Source organism: Apium graveolens, chromosome 11 (assembly GCF_009905375.1).
Source record: "Apium graveolens cultivar Ventura chromosome 11, ASM990537v1, whole genome shotgun sequence".
NCBI lineage: Eukaryota > Viridiplantae > Streptophyta > Magnoliopsida > Apiales > Apiaceae > Apium > Apium graveolens.
Window position 1 is genome coordinate 192,665,439 of NC_133657.1, and position 17,635 is coordinate 192,683,073.

General features: G+C 32.3%; 2 protein-coding genes across 9 annotated transcripts; both read right to left on the reverse strand.

The window, feature by feature from the left end:
• Nucleotides 1–1,365: 1,365 nt before the first annotated feature.
• Nucleotides 1,366–6,362, reverse strand: LOC141697969 (uncharacterized). 8 transcript variants are annotated; one of them, XM_074502558.1, is made up of 8 exons: nucleotides 6,238–6,362; nucleotides 5,049–5,592; nucleotides 4,263–4,395; nucleotides 4,084–4,162; nucleotides 3,530–3,794; nucleotides 3,352–3,431; nucleotides 2,679–2,758; nucleotides 1,366–1,693 (listed from the first exon to the last, which is right to left on the reverse strand). In XM_074502558.1, exons 2-5 carry the CDS (start codon nucleotides 5,420–5,422, stop codon nucleotides 3,682–3,684), a joined length of 699 nt encoding a protein of 232 aa, XP_074358659.1. In that variant the 5' UTR covers nucleotides 5,423–5,592; nucleotides 6,238–6,362; the 3' UTR covers nucleotides 1,366–1,693; nucleotides 2,679–2,758; nucleotides 3,352–3,431; nucleotides 3,530–3,681. The 8 variants fall into 8 exon arrangements, with proteins under 8 accessions (XP_074358659.1, XP_074358657.1, XP_074358654.1 ...); XM_074502556.1 differs by having other exon boundaries at nucleotides 2,679–2,826; XM_074502553.1 differs by having other exon boundaries at nucleotides 2,679–2,861.
• Nucleotides 6,363–8,739: 2,377 nt separating this feature from the next.
• LOC141696359 (uncharacterized) lies at nucleotides 8,740–10,293 on the reverse strand. Its single transcript, XM_074500511.1, has one exon. The coding sequence runs from the start codon at nucleotides 10,291–10,293 to the stop codon at nucleotides 8,740–8,742; it is 1,554 nt and encodes a 517-aa protein (XP_074356612.1).
• Between the last annotated feature and the right edge of the window lie 7,342 nt (nucleotides 10,294–17,635).

Sequence of the window (17,635 nt, forward strand, 5' to 3'; positions counted from 1 at the left end):
TATGTTATAACTCAAGTATTTTAAACATTTCAAGTCTATAAAAGAAATATACCATAAATATCAGATGCTCGAACTCGTGGATGTCCATGAATCACGTTCTTACGAACACCTCCCACCGCCTCTATCCAACTCTGAATTTGGATGACCTTAGGATCAACTCCTTTCTTTTCGCATATGCTAGTGTAGCGGTCCTGTAAAATAATATTATCACGTTTACATATTAATTAACTATGTGGAGTGCAGTGTACTGGAATATATAAGTACCTCTCAAAAGAGATTGCTTGATCAAATAATGCTTCTGCTAAACTTTAGTTGTGAGCCTATGACCAACTGCTATCCATTCAAGCTTTAAGTTTCTTCGTAATTTATAAGTCCCCGAGTCATGCATTTTGCTTAAACTCGTACCTTTGCTTTCATATGTGGTTACTGTTAATAAACATACTAAGTGAATAACAAAGCTGACTTAATGTGCATATATATTTATTTATATTTTAATTTTTTCGACACGATATTACATATTTAATTATTATGTCTTGCTCTATTAGTACGCTATTTGCTTTTAGCAGCAACTCTCTTTAGAAAGCACTTTCTTTATTACCAGACCATATCTGCTTTTGCGCCATGACAATCTCACTCGAATTACGGGGACCGCTTTTCCCCGTCCGGTAATCTCCATTCGATTTTCGAATATAGTAACGCAACCTTAGGACCGGCTCTTAACAATATTTCTTGGTTCAGGCTGAAGAGTTGACTCAAACTACTAGAAATTTAAGAAGACAAATTATGGATTTAGTAAGAACATAATATTTCTGGATTTGGTGATGTCTTTAAGGTACAAATTCAAATTGATTGATGTATAAACTCATAAGTAAATGGGTTCTAATTTCTGAAAAAAAATTGTTAAGAAGATTGACTGAGATATTGCATACCATTCAAGAATGTTAACTAAATCACAATAAAAAGAGGTTCAGAGAACACAAATATATTATCATCTTTTGGTTGTTTTTTATTCTATTCCTAGGGTTGTTTTAACTTATATAACGCTTTTAAACCCTATACAAGCCAGCGCTATACAAGTTTATTTCACTTGGATAGGGCTTTTTTTAGTGTTATCCAAGTATATTACTTAGATAGCGCTTCTACAAGTGTCATTAATGCAAGTAAGTTTTATCCAAGTATGTTTACCACTTGCATAGTATTTGAAAAACGCTATATAAGTTTTTGACTTACATGTCTCTTATACAAACGCTATACAAGCTTGACATTTAATCAAAAAATATTTTTTTTGCCATTTTGTAACTTGTAAGATTTCTTAAATATTAAAATTTAAAATTACAGTAAAATTCGACAATGGCAATTCAAATCATAGTAATTAAATAAAATATCAACTTAAAATAATTATGTCTAAATTAAATAAAATTAAAATATCAACTTATATAGCAAGATCAGTACTTACAAATCAAATCTTTTATCATCTTTTTGTAGAATACATAAACAATCTAAAAGCATAGCAACTACAAATTATATAGAAACTACTCCATCAAGAATTGTATCTTGAAGAATGGGTTGGCCCAAAAATATCTCTGCCTCTGGAAGCTTATCCACAACCATTTCTGTGGACTTCTTTTTCTTCCTCTTTTTTACTTACTACTTTGCAATATTTGCTCCTTCAGATCTACTCTGCACCAGCAAACTGAAATAAGCCAGGAGAAGGACATCACAATTCACAGTGACCACAAATACAAACAAATACAAGAACATTGAATAATTAAGGCATTCTAGTCACTTAAAAACACAAAACAATGTAAAACCAAATGTGCTCAAGTACAGAGTAAATAGAGCAGATGAAGCAAACTTCCAAAATAAAAAGTATGATTTCAAACGGATCTAGAGAGAGGAACTTAATAAAACTATACCTTCTGATAATATAAATAGAGATTATACTAACCATTAGCGAGAGTGTCTTTTGCAACTTGAGACAAACCATAACTTACAGTCATGATATAATTTATCAGGAAAATGTATTCAGCATAAACTAACCAATATCCATCACGCAGGTCTTCTAAAATTTGATAATGCAAGAACTTTAAAAAAAATCTGACTTGTTCATCAATATTTTCATAGCTAGCTTTTCAAAATCGAGAAAATGGAAAAAGAAAAACATATATGATTCATGATAGCTCAGAGGTCTAAATCTGTTATAATTTTCTTGACCTATTTTTATAAATAAATTAAGAGAAATATTTTTTTTACAGAGAACATGTCAATCTAAAGTCTAAAACATGTAATCCTAGTACATAAAACACTCGACTCCATACTAGAATGACCGTCTCGTAGTATTCCTCCTTTGTCTCGTTAGGGTTGTTGTCTTCCTGCTTAAACATTCAGTAAAGAAAGCCACTATAAGGCTTGATAATTCTGGGTTGGCTGGCTGATACTTACACAAGCCTCTATTATTCGGATTTTAATCATCAATATAGCTATTTTAGATTGATAACCTCTTTCTATGATACTAACCAAAAAACAGAGGAAAACAAGTTTGTAGAAATATCCTTTGAGGAATATTACCTTTTCACAATTAATACTAAAGTTAGAGACTTAGAGCACAACTGAAAATATTGAGAGTAAGACATTTAAGAGTTTTAGACAAAAACTCTGAGTGTACAGTATAGGCTCACCTGTCAACAACTGAGGGATTGATCATGGGGCTGGTTGGGCTTGAAAAAAGAAAGGCAACCCCAGGAAATATTTAAACACTCTGGACCATGATAGAAAAATTTGGAAAATAAGGACTCACAACATTATCCTGGAAAAAAAACTTGTATCCTGGAGCACAAGATTCAAACCAGTATATAACAATGCTGCATAGAATATAGTGAAAAATAAAAATTTAGATTCCCAACTGCAGTAGTATACGGAGCAGAACTGGACTCTAGTAACCTCAATTTAAATACAAAAAGACACATTCATAAAGATCAATACATCCAAGATTATACATACTTACATTTCAACATACCAAAGAGAGATTAAGCTACTGAAGCACTAAACTTAAAGAAATAGAGTAAAACTTTTGGAAAACCTTAATTTTCATATTTTGCACCCAAAATAGATGAGACATATCTTTATCACGTTGCCTTTAGCAATCATGTGTATTTGGATTGAATGTTTTAGTTGTAATCATGATTAAAATTCACAGATAACACAAGTAATAGCTAATTCATATAAAATAAATAATAAATAAATCAAATTAAAATCTCTGTGTAATACAAACCCTAAAACCGCGTGATTATAATAATTATCAAATAATCTATTAAATTAAAACACATCTTAATCAATACAATTGCTTAATACCTTGGCCAATTGAATTTTAAGTTTCAAAGTCAAGGCTGAGAGACAGATTTGCTCCATGAATATGAGGACGAACAGAAGTGCTTCATAAAAGAGTTAGTCTAAAGCCCAGAGAGAAAAAACCTCCGTAAAACAGAGAAAATCAAAACCCAAAAACTAAGACGAAAATGAACTTTAATACCTTTAAATTCAACTTCAGGGTTAATGAACACACGAGAAATTTTAATATTTCTCGACTCAACTAGAGGAGAAGCTTCCCAAATTTGTTCAAAGAACTTTGAAAATTTTCTCTTTGAAAAGACTCATAAATATGATTTCCGGGACTTCAAAACTTTAAGTGACGATGGCATCAATTTTCAAGATCTGCTGTGAGATGTGGTTTCTTCGGTGGAGAGAAGTAGAGAGATTTCTTCGATTTGGGTTTCGGGGTAGATGGGTTAATAGAGCTGCAAAAATGTTAAAATATTAATAAAATTAAATTAAAATTACTTGAATTATGGTAAATTGCATAGCGCTCTGAAAACTGTTATGGAGAGGCCGCCTTACATAGCGCTCGTTCAAATAACGCTATATTAGTATTTTATTTAATTTAACTTTTATTCTTAAATTTTTGTTTAATAACATGCATAGCGCTTATGTACTAAATGTCGGGCAAGTGCTTCACTTGTATATCACTAGCAAAAAAACGCTATGTAACCGGTGTCTCCTAAGTTAAATTTTGTAGTAGTGACGTACGACGCATGTTATCCCGCATATGCACAAGTATGGAAGCCCTTGCCTCAGCGGCAAATCTCAAGTCCCATGTGTAGTAGCGCTACAAAAAAAGATATAGTGGAGGGCAAAAGATAAAGGGGAACAACTATAAAATAAACACGATCTAATATATATGCATATAACAAGGGTGTGCGACATACCAAGAACTCATCTATACACATATTCCAGAACCCAGGAGATTTCCTATCAATTTTTTTGATTCCAACACAACCATCAGCCCAGAACATGTGAATAATTGCCAATAAATTTCGCAATGACTTTAGACAATCTATCCTGAAATGGAAGAGTATTGAGCAGCAATATGGTCAATATGAGATCAATACATATTATAGTTTAAATTATAGAAGTAAAAACATTAAATGAGCAACTCGAAATCAGTATAATATTCACTGAACATTTAAGCTAGCCCACAATGACAATTATACAGAATCTTGTCTCTGGTCCTCTTTAATTATAATAGACCACGAAGTAAATAATGAAACACGAGTGCAGTATTAGCCGACATATATGATCAAAACCAAGTTTTTCACAAACTACATAACAATACAATCTAATTTTATTTCTAGACCTATTCGAAAATCTGAATCACACAAATAGAAAGCTTTATATCTGTTATAACAAGAAGACTTTTCGTTAATCCTACTACAGGCAAATGTACTTGGAGTGTTGTCAAAAACTTAAAACCAAAATGGAAAGAAACATAATCTTTTGACTTTTTATGGTGTAGACTATGTACTATATTAGTTGCTTTTAAGAGCACATAATAGTGGACAAATAGCACATAACAGACAAGAGGGGAGTACTTTTTGAAAAACGAAGAATATAAAAGTAGTTTTATTCCTAAGACTGTATAATCTAAGAATTTAAAATTTGACGAATTTCATTTTTATAAAACAAGAATCTAATTGTAAAGATTTATAACTTACAGGTAACCCCCAATCCGAGCAACCTTCGCGACAGCGGGGTATGTACCAAATCGCCCCGGAGAATATCCCCGTGTCATGTGACTGCGAGGATCAGAATCCAGCCCAACTGGAAATATCTGCCTCCCTTCATCGTCCCAAAGAAGGCATTCCGAATTTTCTTCATCATCTCTAAGTCGACGCCGACGTCTTCTTTTTGCATATTTTCTTCCACCTTCATTGCTTGCTTCTCGAGCACCGGTACGACTACCCTCTTTGCCGCCACCACTGGCACCACTACTCTGCCCCCTAACGCCATTATCATCTTTTCCCCCGTTCATCACTATCATTATTATCCTCCTGACCACCACTGCCATCATTCCCCCCTTCCTGACCATCGTTGCCACTTCCCCGACGACTGGTTCCACGACCTTGACTATCACCCTGACCCCCAATATTATTCCCCCCTTCTCGATCACCACCACTGCCCCTTCCCCAACCACTGGAAGCCCTTCCACGTCGACCCCTTCCACCTGCAGCTGTCCTCCCAGCCATCATCCCTACAATACTGAAACAAAGTTCAAACAAAAAAACTATAACTTTACTCTTCTAAGATAACGTAGCCTTTACGGAATACAATATATAACTAGTTAAATATTCTATATTTCAGTGTGTAATTTGGAAAATGGAACAATAATTCAAAACATCAGTTCTAACTAAATCTCCCAAGCCTGCCTTGATTCAAGTAGTAGTGCTCCTAAAAATAAAACAACAAACACAAATAGCACACTAGCAGGAATATAACACCGGTTTGAAGGCATCTTTTTTGTATAACTTAAGAACTTTAATTACTTCAGATTAATACTACTATATATACCAAATTATATTCTCATCAGAGTAAGGCTAAAAAAGGAACACTTGGAATTAGTAAAAAATCAGTTTATAGCATGCATATCTAGCTAAAATAAGTGCAATATTCTTTTACCCAATGAATACATAGACACTTGGTGATTAATATTGATACCCAGTGATTAATATACATACCCATCAACATATAGTTCGATTAAAAGTTGATTTTGAAACAAAACAAGTAGAACCCAGTATAAACACTTGTAGACATGTAGTTAACAATACGACGATGCATATAAATACATGCATGTGACCCATAGTTGAAACATAATAACCAGATCTTAGCACAAAATGAAGATTATACCTGGTAATTAGTACAACGATTGTTAGAATCATTATGCTATCCAATCAGTTTGTGATATTAAGAGAAAGAAAGATCGATTTTGGTTATAAATTGATCGCAGCAGCAGCTTGAGAATTGAGATGGAGACTTTTACTAAAAAGTAAAAAGGGGAAAGAGGTTTATTTTAGGGTTTTGGTCGTAACGACGTCGGTTTTGTTTGTAACGACGTCGTATAGAGCATTGGGCGGTCATTTCAATTTTTCCCCAAATTTTAACCGCGAAAACTTACGACAGATTCTGTCGTATGTTAACTCATAAAAAAAAGAAAGAGTCGGGATTCGAACCTGGGTCTCTAATGAGTTTTAGAATAAGACCAACCACATATGACATACAATTCTTCCGAACAATTATGAACATGAGTTACATGTATGTTAATCATTTTGTTTTTTAAAATAATATTATTGATCAAAATTTAAACCAAGAATAATTTATTATGTTATATAAAAAATTATTAAAATCTTTAAAAATTTTTAGGCTTTACTAACACTAGCTTAAGGCCCGTGATTTTTATTTTTATGTTTTATAATTTTATTAAAATTATATATAAATACTAAATAATGATTGTATAAATATAATTTCTTTTTATAGAATTTCAAGTTAAATTGAAATAGTAATAGTATATGACTGATGAGATCTTAATTATTAATAATAATTTTATAATGTAAATGTTTGTTCTTGATAAGATTCGAACTTGTATGTATCTTTATCAATAATAATATAAATATTCGTTGTTAACGAGATTCGTATCTTTATAAATAATAATATAAATATTTGTTGTTGATGTGATTCGAACTTGTGGAGTGCATTTTTTTAGTATTTGGATCTAACGGCTCTAATAATTTATGAATCAACATAAAATTTTAATATAATACAATTATTTTGGAATTATGTTAATCATAAAATTTTAAATATCACGACAAGACAAACAAATTTATGATAACTGAAACTTTTATTATTAGATATTAGTTGACATGTACCTAAAATATTGACATCAATCTTAAATGTTAAAAAAATACTGAATGTAATGTCGTCATTCACGTAATAATTAGTATAATGGCTTTTGATATTGGGTCTTCAGGGTCTATTGGTATATACAAACATTTAGTACGTAACACATACTAGTTGATTGAATGTAATATCTGAATTGGCATATTTTTCACACATATCCCATTTGCTTAGTAGACTCGTAACAATAAACAATGTATGTAAATTCGTGAGATAATAATTGTAACATATTTTAATGTAAAATTCCTTGTTTATGTTGTTAAAGTTTAATTAATTAATTTTTATATATTTTAAGATAAAATAAATTAATATATATAATTGATTTGCCCAATATGAGAACCATTAGGAACAATTTATGACGTAATTTGAATTTCGTCGTAATACTGAGTTTCTTACGACGGAAAAATCGTCATAATTAATCATTTACCTAACTTACGACGATATTTTCGTCGTAAAAACCCATATTAACGATGAAATTCAAATTTCGTCGTAATATACCCAAAATACAGAAATTGCAGACTACAACTTTTTCCCCTTACTGCATTTTATTATCAAAATCTACATCACTAAACCACTCACTTCAAACTAAAAAACAGACTGAAAATCATATTATAACAAAATAATAAAACAATCTTAGCAAAGCACAAGTAATCACAAACCTTATATGAAAATCTTGATGAATTACCGAGAAATTCATCTTAATTCTTAAAATATGGAAATGTTCCTATAACTACCCTTCACAAGTACCCCAGAGCTTGATTTTCCTGGGTTGAATGAGTATCCGCTGACCTTGCTTCTTTTGTAAGAAAGCACAAACGAAGTTGGGCCTTGCAATAGGTATTGAAATTTTTCGTAGTTATTTTATACCTGAAATATAATAGTCACAAAAAAACAAGTATATAAATATATTTTTGCAATTATACAATTTGTGCATTTGATGAAATACCTTAATTTGAAACCATGTTGTGAAATGTGCCTTTAGCATTGTATCCATCTCAGTATCACTCAATATCAATGTATTACGACTGCGAACCTCTTCTTCGAACATACTGAAAAAAGTAATCATACTGTGTTAGTGAAGAATGTTTCAAAGTTTTAATTATGAATGAAAATATTTGATTACTTACGTGATATAGAATGCCACTTCACGCATGTTAGTAAGAACATAATATGCTGCAACATGTAGGGAATCCACATCTAAATGGTAACCTGTATATGCTCCGAGAAGCTCTACCGGATATGTAAATGCCTCGAGTTTATGTGGGTCACGTGAACGATCATCAACCACATTACGACCTAGCAAGTTATGCACTGTGTCAACTCCTGACTCAAAGTACATGGAACAGAAATGTGTCAACTCTTCATGTACATATATTTCTGCAATGGAACCTTCAACTTGTGCTTTGTTCCCTACATTTTGTTTCATTCTGCGTTGTAGTCTTTTAATATATACATCCATCATGATGGGACAGGGCCGCCGAGTCTGCACTCTTCGGGTAGATGAACGGGAAGATGCTCCATTGGATTAAACAAAGCTGGAAAGAATTTAGTCTCCAAAGTACAAATGATCCCAACTATGTTTTTTTCTAACTGCCTAATATCTGATACAAGCAGTGTAGTTGAGCACAAGTCCTTGAAAAATTTTGAAAGATCACAAAGTACTTTGTGTATGTCATCTGGAAGAAGTTCACGAAATGCAGAAGACAACAACTTTTCAATAAATATGTGACAATCATGTGACTTCATGCCTTGAAATTTAAACTGAGTTATCTTATAACATCTCTTTAAGTTTGATGAGCAACCATCTGGGAGTTTCAATCGATGAACCCATTTACATAACAATTTCAGCTGATTTCGGGTGAGTTCGTAGCTAGCTCTAGGCATGTGTCTACCATTCATCCATAACTCTTGCATGATGCCCATTGCCTTCAAATCTTCTCTTGATCTTGTGGTATCCTTCGTTTTGGCACTACATATAATAGTATAAAATATGTTGTCAAACACATTTTTCTCTGTATGCATAACATCGATACAATGACGTAGACGCAATGAATCCCAATATGGTAGATCAAAGAATCTAGTAATATGTGTCCAATTATGTGAATCCCCAAAGCCATCTGCCCTTTCTTTACTATGTGGTTTCCCTGGTGGTGGAAATGTGATTCCAGCACACATCTTACGGACAATTCGACCTTTTCGTCTACTTCTTCGGCGTTTGTCCAGAAACCCCATATGTAAACCATAAAATCTGGACTTCCTGCTATATGGTAGTTGCTTAGCTTTAACTTCACCCATACAAACATGACTAGCCTTCTTTCCGTGGGTTGACCATCTCCTAACCATACCCAACCCGGGAAAGTCACTGATTGTCCACAACAAGGCTTCCCGCATCATGAAATTGGTCTTCGGAGAAGCATCATATGTCTGCACACCAACCTGCCATAAACTAATCAGCTCATCAATCAAAGGCCTAAGATAGACATTCAGATTCCTCCCAGGATCATTCGGTCCAGATACTAGTAGTGTCATGAACATGTATGGATCCTTCATGGACATGGTATGTGGAAGGTTGTACACAAGTAGTACAACAGGCCAAACTGAGTATACAGTAGAAGTACCATTACTGTATGGGGGGAATCCATCAGTTGCAAGACCAAGCCTTACATTACGAATATTCGCTGTAAAATTTGGATAGTTCTTGTCAAACTCTTTCCATTCTTCTCCATCTGCAGGGTGACTAAGAACCCCTTCAGTCACAATTCTGTTCTTGTGATACTTCATATGTTTGGCTGTGTGGGAAGACATATACAAACGCTGTAGACGAGGAGTGATCTTAAAATGTCTTAAGATCTTCCTCGGAATGGTATCACTCCCGTCATTAGTTGCATCTTTGTATCGGCTTAACTCACAATATTTACAGTTTTCCAAATCTTTATCATCACCGTAGAATAACATGCAATCATTCTCACATGTATGTATTTTTTCGTATCCCAAGCTCAGCTTCTTGACCATCTTCTTGACACCATAATAATTAAAAGGAAGTTTATGCCCTTTCGGAAACACATCTCCATGTAAGAGGAGTAGCTCATCAAAGCCTTTATCACTACATTTATTATGATTCTTCCAATCACTAGTACAAAAATGGCCTTTTACGTCAGGTTAAATAGGTCATATACGTCAGTCAAATGGCGACGTATAGAGGGGGACGTATAAAGTAACCTTTTTTACGTCGGTTAAAAGGACGACGTACTATGTCTGATATACGTCGGTTGTAAGACCGACATAAAATAGGAAAAAATAGATGTATATGATTTTATATCGATGACGTATAAAAGTTAAACAACTGACATAAATTTTCAAAAAGCTGACGTATATGCCTATACTTTATACGTTGTGTTTGGATCCGACGTATATAGCTACGATTATACGTCGCCAAAAATTTCAAAGAACCGACGTAAATTATTAAAATAAAAGTTGATATATTCCTCCCGATTCTCTTTATACACATAAATCCAATTTCTAACAAATCAAAAAATAGTCTTACGGTGGTATTATTTCATCTAACCAAAATTCTCAGCACAAGAATAGATTAAATTAAATAACTATTATCACACAGTTCAAATGAATACTTCCGTGATGTTTACAAAATCTTGATATAACCATATCATACACTAGAATATAAACATCATACATCTTCCAATAATTCCAAAATAAAAATAAAATTCGTTTCATAACTTCTTCTGCTGATACTCTGCTTAGTAGCGCCGCTACAACCTCCCTTTCATAGTCCTCTCTTTCAAATAGGTAGTTATGAACAATGGCTGAGTAGACCTGCTGAATCATGATGCAATATATGAAGTTTAAGTTCAGTGCCTCATCTGACTATTTATTTAAAAACAATTAATGCAAGATAAAGTACACTATGACCACATAAACTTACAAATTCAGTTCACAGTTGTCCATTATTATTGACTTCAATTTCAGTAACGGAAATAAATTAGCACGAAAAGTGTACACAATAAACTTTGGACATTTTAATATTGTGAAAATCAGAAATTACAACAAAATAGACCTCAAATAATAATTAAATATCAAAAGAAGTTAGATCATATAACCTAGGGATATGCTCATTAAATAATAATTAAAATCTTATGCTCGGTGAGAAAGAAATTGATGGTAAAGTCAAAGCACTCTCATTCCCTCTCCTCGTGCAGTTCTAAGATATTGCACACTTTTACTCAATTATCTGGAACCTTGAAATTCTTCAATACAACCATATAAATTATCCGTGAAATTAATTTTCACCTAAAATCCCATTAAAAATAAAATTCTAAAATTAAAAAATATATCATATAATTCTCTAAAAATAACTTGCATTCTAGGATTTATGGTGAGAAGATTTTAGCGTGGTATAGCTAGAAGCAATGTAAGTTTGTCCCAATTTATTTATGTGAAATAAACTAAACACTCAATTTCTTTTTTTCCTAAAACTGGAACCAACCAAAAATAAATAAGAGCATAACTTGAGAATAATAATATATGTAACCAGTGAATAATAATATATTAGCTTGGGCTACTGATAAATGCAACAAAAGGGTTATGCAATATGTATCCCAAATGTACAAGAAAAGGATAACTTGAGATAGTTTTTTAGAAATTTCTCAAGCAAATACAAAAAATAAATACTAAACTTCTCTATACAAAATAACTTTTGTTGCATAACGTATTCCTAAAAAGGTCTCCTACAGAAAAGGTAAAACGCATACATGAACTTGGTAGCATAACAAGATATTAAGAGCATTTATGAACTTTTGTAATCTCCCGATTAAGGGTCCATCTCCATATCAAGGTTTGCAAGAGTACTTTCCAATGCTAACACTGCAAAATCAAATGCAACTAAAAGAACTTCTCTGTTTATGATGTTATATATCTCTGTTTTGGTCTAATAAAGTTGCAGATAGTAAAGCTCTGTAAATATTTACTTGTACAGGTTGTACATCCATGAGGCATAAGGTTTGTAGTTTAGAGAGTTTGGAGGTTTGTCCTAGCACTTTCAATACTTCTAAAAACATTTGGTGAGTGAGAAATCATATGGTTACTATCAGGGTTAAAACCTTGTTATGAATCTGCAATAAGTAAAAATAGTACAACTTCACTTAATTTAATGAAAAACAACATATTAACTTAATACCTTGCAGCACACACCGTAAATTAGCAACAAAGAACAGTTCCCGATTATCAAGGTTATACTGTACCTAAACTTGATGACATATTCTTATCTCATGTTGTAGCTTGGATCTAGGTCCGACTTGAACACTCTACACACGACACACCCATACTTTTAGGCTCATTTTCTGAACAATAACATTGCAAGTAAAAATCTAATATTACATACCGCCTACTAAGATTCTATTCTTATTGTAATTTTATTTATTCTTTTCAAATTAATTATACAGCTCTAGCATCTAAGTACCTCAGAGCCAAATTTATAAATTATAAAGAACTTTATTATTAATTTAAATAAGCACGTCTAGCACCGAAAGTTTTTAAAGGACATAATAGCTTTTCAAGACAGATGGTTTCCCAAGTTCTAGATCTCTGGCAATTCGGCTCACTTTAGACAGCAAGTCAATACATTATATTAGTTTTACTGATGTGGAAGTATGATATAACAATCACACACCAAAAGGCATGTTCGGACTACATTACTTTCCCCAAAAATAACCATCAACTAATTATATAAATAAGACTTACTTCTGCAAATTCTATTATCTTTAAAAAGCATGAGTTTGACAAATCACCCCAGTTCAAAAAACAGATACATATGCCTAACTGCTTATAAGCAGATTTACACAACAAATAGAGTCGTAAAATTATTAAAAAAATAAATATATATGGATAATTCTAAAACAACTATAGTAGAAATTTATAACCAATGCCCAAATTTGCAGAATTCAACAGAATTGAATTTAAGAAAAACATAAAAACATGCTATATGAGAGAGATGGAGGAGGGAGGGAGGGAGGGAGGGAGGGAGGGAGAGAGATTACCAATAGCCTAGTAGCGACACAAGTACGATGAGTTGAGAAACTTAACAAGACACCTGCAGTTATACAAGAGGTTAAAGATGAGAAGTTAATCTTATTCATATATGTGAAGTATAAATTAAGCAATTTCTTGAATATGAAGTAGCAGACATTTAAAATTAAAGCGATTAGGATTACTACTGTGTGAATTAAAATCTTTGAGAGTGTTTCTGGTAGTAGTCAAGAGAGAGAGGTTACTCTTGAGAGTTTGATTTGGGGAAGAACATAGTCTAAACTGAATCAGCTATAATACCAAGTTTTAATGTTTTTTATAATTTAAATTATTAATATGTCGACACCAAAAACAATGTCGTATATCCTAAAACTGTATACGTTATACAGTTGGTCAAATAAATGTCGACATAAATAAAATTTGTTTTTACGTCATCAATAAAATAACCGACGTATATTATTACTTTATATGTCGGTTGAATTAAAGTCGATGTAAATATAGTTTTTTATACGTCATCAATAAAATAATCGTCGTATATTTTTACTTTATACGTCGGTTGTTAGACTGACCGACGTAAAAAATACATGGACAAGACATTGTACGTCGGCTTTAAGAGAACGCGACGTATAATGGTAGTATATACGTCGGTCTTTACTAAGTCCGACGTAGGTGACGTAAAAAGTCATTTTTCTACTAGTGAATGTAGTAATCTTGTAATAAACTTCAATTGCGTGTACTTGGTATTGCCCGAATATATTGGTTCTCCGACATTATTCACATTGTATAAGAATTTATATGCTTGCTCGTTCAGCTCCTCGTGAATATTATTGCCATCTCCAATATCTTCTCCTCTAAAGGCATCCCTCAACATCTCAAATTCATCAAATACATCTTCACGATCATTTATTTCTTCATGTCTTGAGCCATCTTCTTTTTCATGATAATGCCATATGGTATAAGTCTCAAGAAAGCCGACGACATATAAGTGAAACTCGACATCCGCAATAAGTTAAAAGAGTTGATTGTTACATGTATTACACGGACATCTAATCAAAAGCTCTGGATCATCCGGTTCCTTGCTATTTTTTTTTGCAAATGCCAAGAAATTTTTCACCCCTTTGCTAAATTCTTCCGTAAAACCATAACCACCGGGCAATAATTCGTTTAGTCATCCAACTAGTATCATAAGACATCTACAAATGAAAAAAATGCTAAGTCAATAACATATAATCACACATATATACACACACACATATATATATATGTTGAACATGCAACTAAATATAACAATAAATCACATATTTAAATGCAAATAAATAATGAAATAGGAGATTAAAATTGAATACTTACATTGAAGAATGCCAAAATTGTTGTTGCTATGTCATCACTGTATTTTGAATAATATGAAGATATGTTTTTGTTAGAGAAAAAAAGTGGGAATAATGAAATGGCAGAAGAAGCAGAACCACAGAAGGTATTTACTCAACTTAATTTACGACAGAACTGATTTTCCGTTGTAACTTTTGTTTAAAAATATTATTTCCGAACGGCTAACAAATACAAGTAGGTGGCATTTAATGCGGGAGTTGGAAAATTTACGACGGAACACATTTTCGTCGTAAATTATTGTTCGGCTAAACTTACGACGAAATATGTTTTTGTCGTAAAGTACAGTTAAACGATGTCGTTCTATCATATTAAGCTTTCATTTTTTTTTTGTAATTAAATTTTATTATGTAATAATAATAAAATATTTAACTTACGACGAACCTAAATTTCCGTCGTAAGATTTACACTCCTACGAGACCCATCGTTACGTTTTTAATTCATTTGACAGTAGATTTTAATATTAAAATAAGAAACTTACAACGGATTATCGTTTTCGTCGTAATTACGACGAACGTAATATTCCGTCGTAAGTTCGGCACGCATTTTTTTCCGTCCTAAGTTGGACCGTCATAAATGCTCAGATTTGTTGTAGTGACAATCCACTAACCTATAATGTTTCTCAGTATCTATCACCAATTAAACTAAGGAGGTGTTATATTTGAGGTTTGAATACATTCGATACACATTCATACACACACTCACACCATCAATTTAATTAAGGAGGTGTTAAATATGAGGTTTAAATATCATTTCTACACATTCATACTCACACTCACAAGTAACTTCAGAGCTCTAGTAGTCTTGAACCTACAATCTTCCAAATCTTCCAAATTAACTAATTCTTCCACTATAGGTGAATAGAGAAAAAATGTTCAGCACTCTGTTCCTTGCGGTCTCTCAGAAGGAGGGGCTAAAATCTATTCCAATAATTTATTTTAAATTGGTGATTAAAGTACTTCGTTTGCATATTTAGCAGGAATAGACAATTCTTTGATCTTCACAATGACCATCAATTCCTCAACTTTTTTATGGTATATTAAACCTTTTTCCATACAAAACCCAAGCAAGATCATTATAACCATTAAATTAACTATTCGGAAAAGAAAATATATATATACGAAAATGGGATTCTACGTAGCCACTAGGGAGAGTGTAATATTCACATTTACACTATATTACATCATTAAAATTAAAATAATATATTTTTTGGTGGTGTGTCGATATATACTTAAACTTTGATAGTTAGTATTTTAGCCCATGGACCTAACATTTTGGAAAAAAAATATTTGTTTAAATACATCTTAAAAACTGTAAATAACTTTTTTATTATTATTTAATGTACATATAATAATTTGTAAATTAAGCTAAATTTTTAAAGGGCCTATTTATCTTAAAAGAATATTACATTATAAACACTTGTGTTTATTTTGTACAGGTTTCAACTCAATAATCAAATTAATAAATATGCTATTGGATAGCTCAAAAATTAACAATTTATGCACTATTGTCAAACTTCCTAAGGTTCAGGCTGAGAATATTTTAAAACATATATTCAATTCTAAGGCTATATTAGTAAAAAAAAAGAGAAATGATAGAGTTGCGGAACACTCAATTCCAAGGCTATATAGAGTTCACAAAAACTTGTCCCAAAATTTGTCTCATATTACACATAACAAGAGTTTATTGGTATGATTGGTTGTAATTTTTATAAAATAATGGGTGCATGATGCATACATATTACTCAAAAAATATAATTTTCCACATGTTATTTGGAACAAATTTTGATACAAAATTTTAGTACCACTAAGATCACTCAAAAAAAACAAAAATGCCATTAAAATACCACCATAAGAAAAGCTTGTAATATGTTAGTAATTAATGTGTAAATGGAACTAAGTTAGGAGTATTGTAAGGTCTAACACGATGATTTAAACGAAATATGAGAACTATAAAATTTGGAGAAATTCAATACAAATATTTAAATTTATCACAAAAATATTTTCAGATGGAAATTTTTAAAAACATCTTCAAAGGATGCTATATTTATTTCCCAAGAAAGAAAAGATAAAGAAATTGTGCATATTATTCTCCTTTTTGTTAATTAGGAAATATACATATTCTTAAATATATAAGCTTTTAAAAGAAATTTGTTAGAATGGAAATATACCACAAATGCCAAACGAGTTATGGTTAGGATTTTCAGATAATCCAATATAGTCGTTACTCATAATAAAATTAAGAATAAAACCCTAACTTATGCACCTCTTCTAAAGGACGCGTCTCCTCTGAGTTGAACCCTAGCTCTATTCACTCCAAGTGTGCTATATATAAAAAGCCCCCTGGCTAAGTCAAATATTCACCTATACACTACCCATCAAATATATCTCAAAACATTTTGGTCTACCTTCATCTCAAATCCTCCATATTTCCGTGATTTTGTAAAGTCAAAGCTATGGAAACCGAGTTCAATGGCCATGACTGCAAATGGATTGCTTTGTATGATCCAGCCCTGCATTTCGTTGAAGAAAAAATCAGCGACAAAGATTTTAATCTTTTCCATGCAATTGAAAGGAAGCTATTCTACAGGCTAGTCCATAAACTTGGTCGAAATATTGATGAATCTATGCATGTAGTGGCATTCCTCATCTGGCTCGAAAGAATCCGTTACAGCCACAACCCCGTCCACAAAGTGATTGCATGGCCGTTTCATCTGGTTGATGAACTTTCCAATGAAATTGCAGGATTTTTAAGGTGCCTAGAGAGAGAGAAAATAGGTAGGGAGTTCATTTGTCTGTATTCCGTTCGAAAGTTATGTTCTCGCCACATCAAGTTGTTCGAGTTTCACCATAGAAGGAACAGTATTCTTGAGAGTGTTGCAATGATTGTATCTGAAGTTTGTAAGAGGGCTTTCAAGGACATACTGATA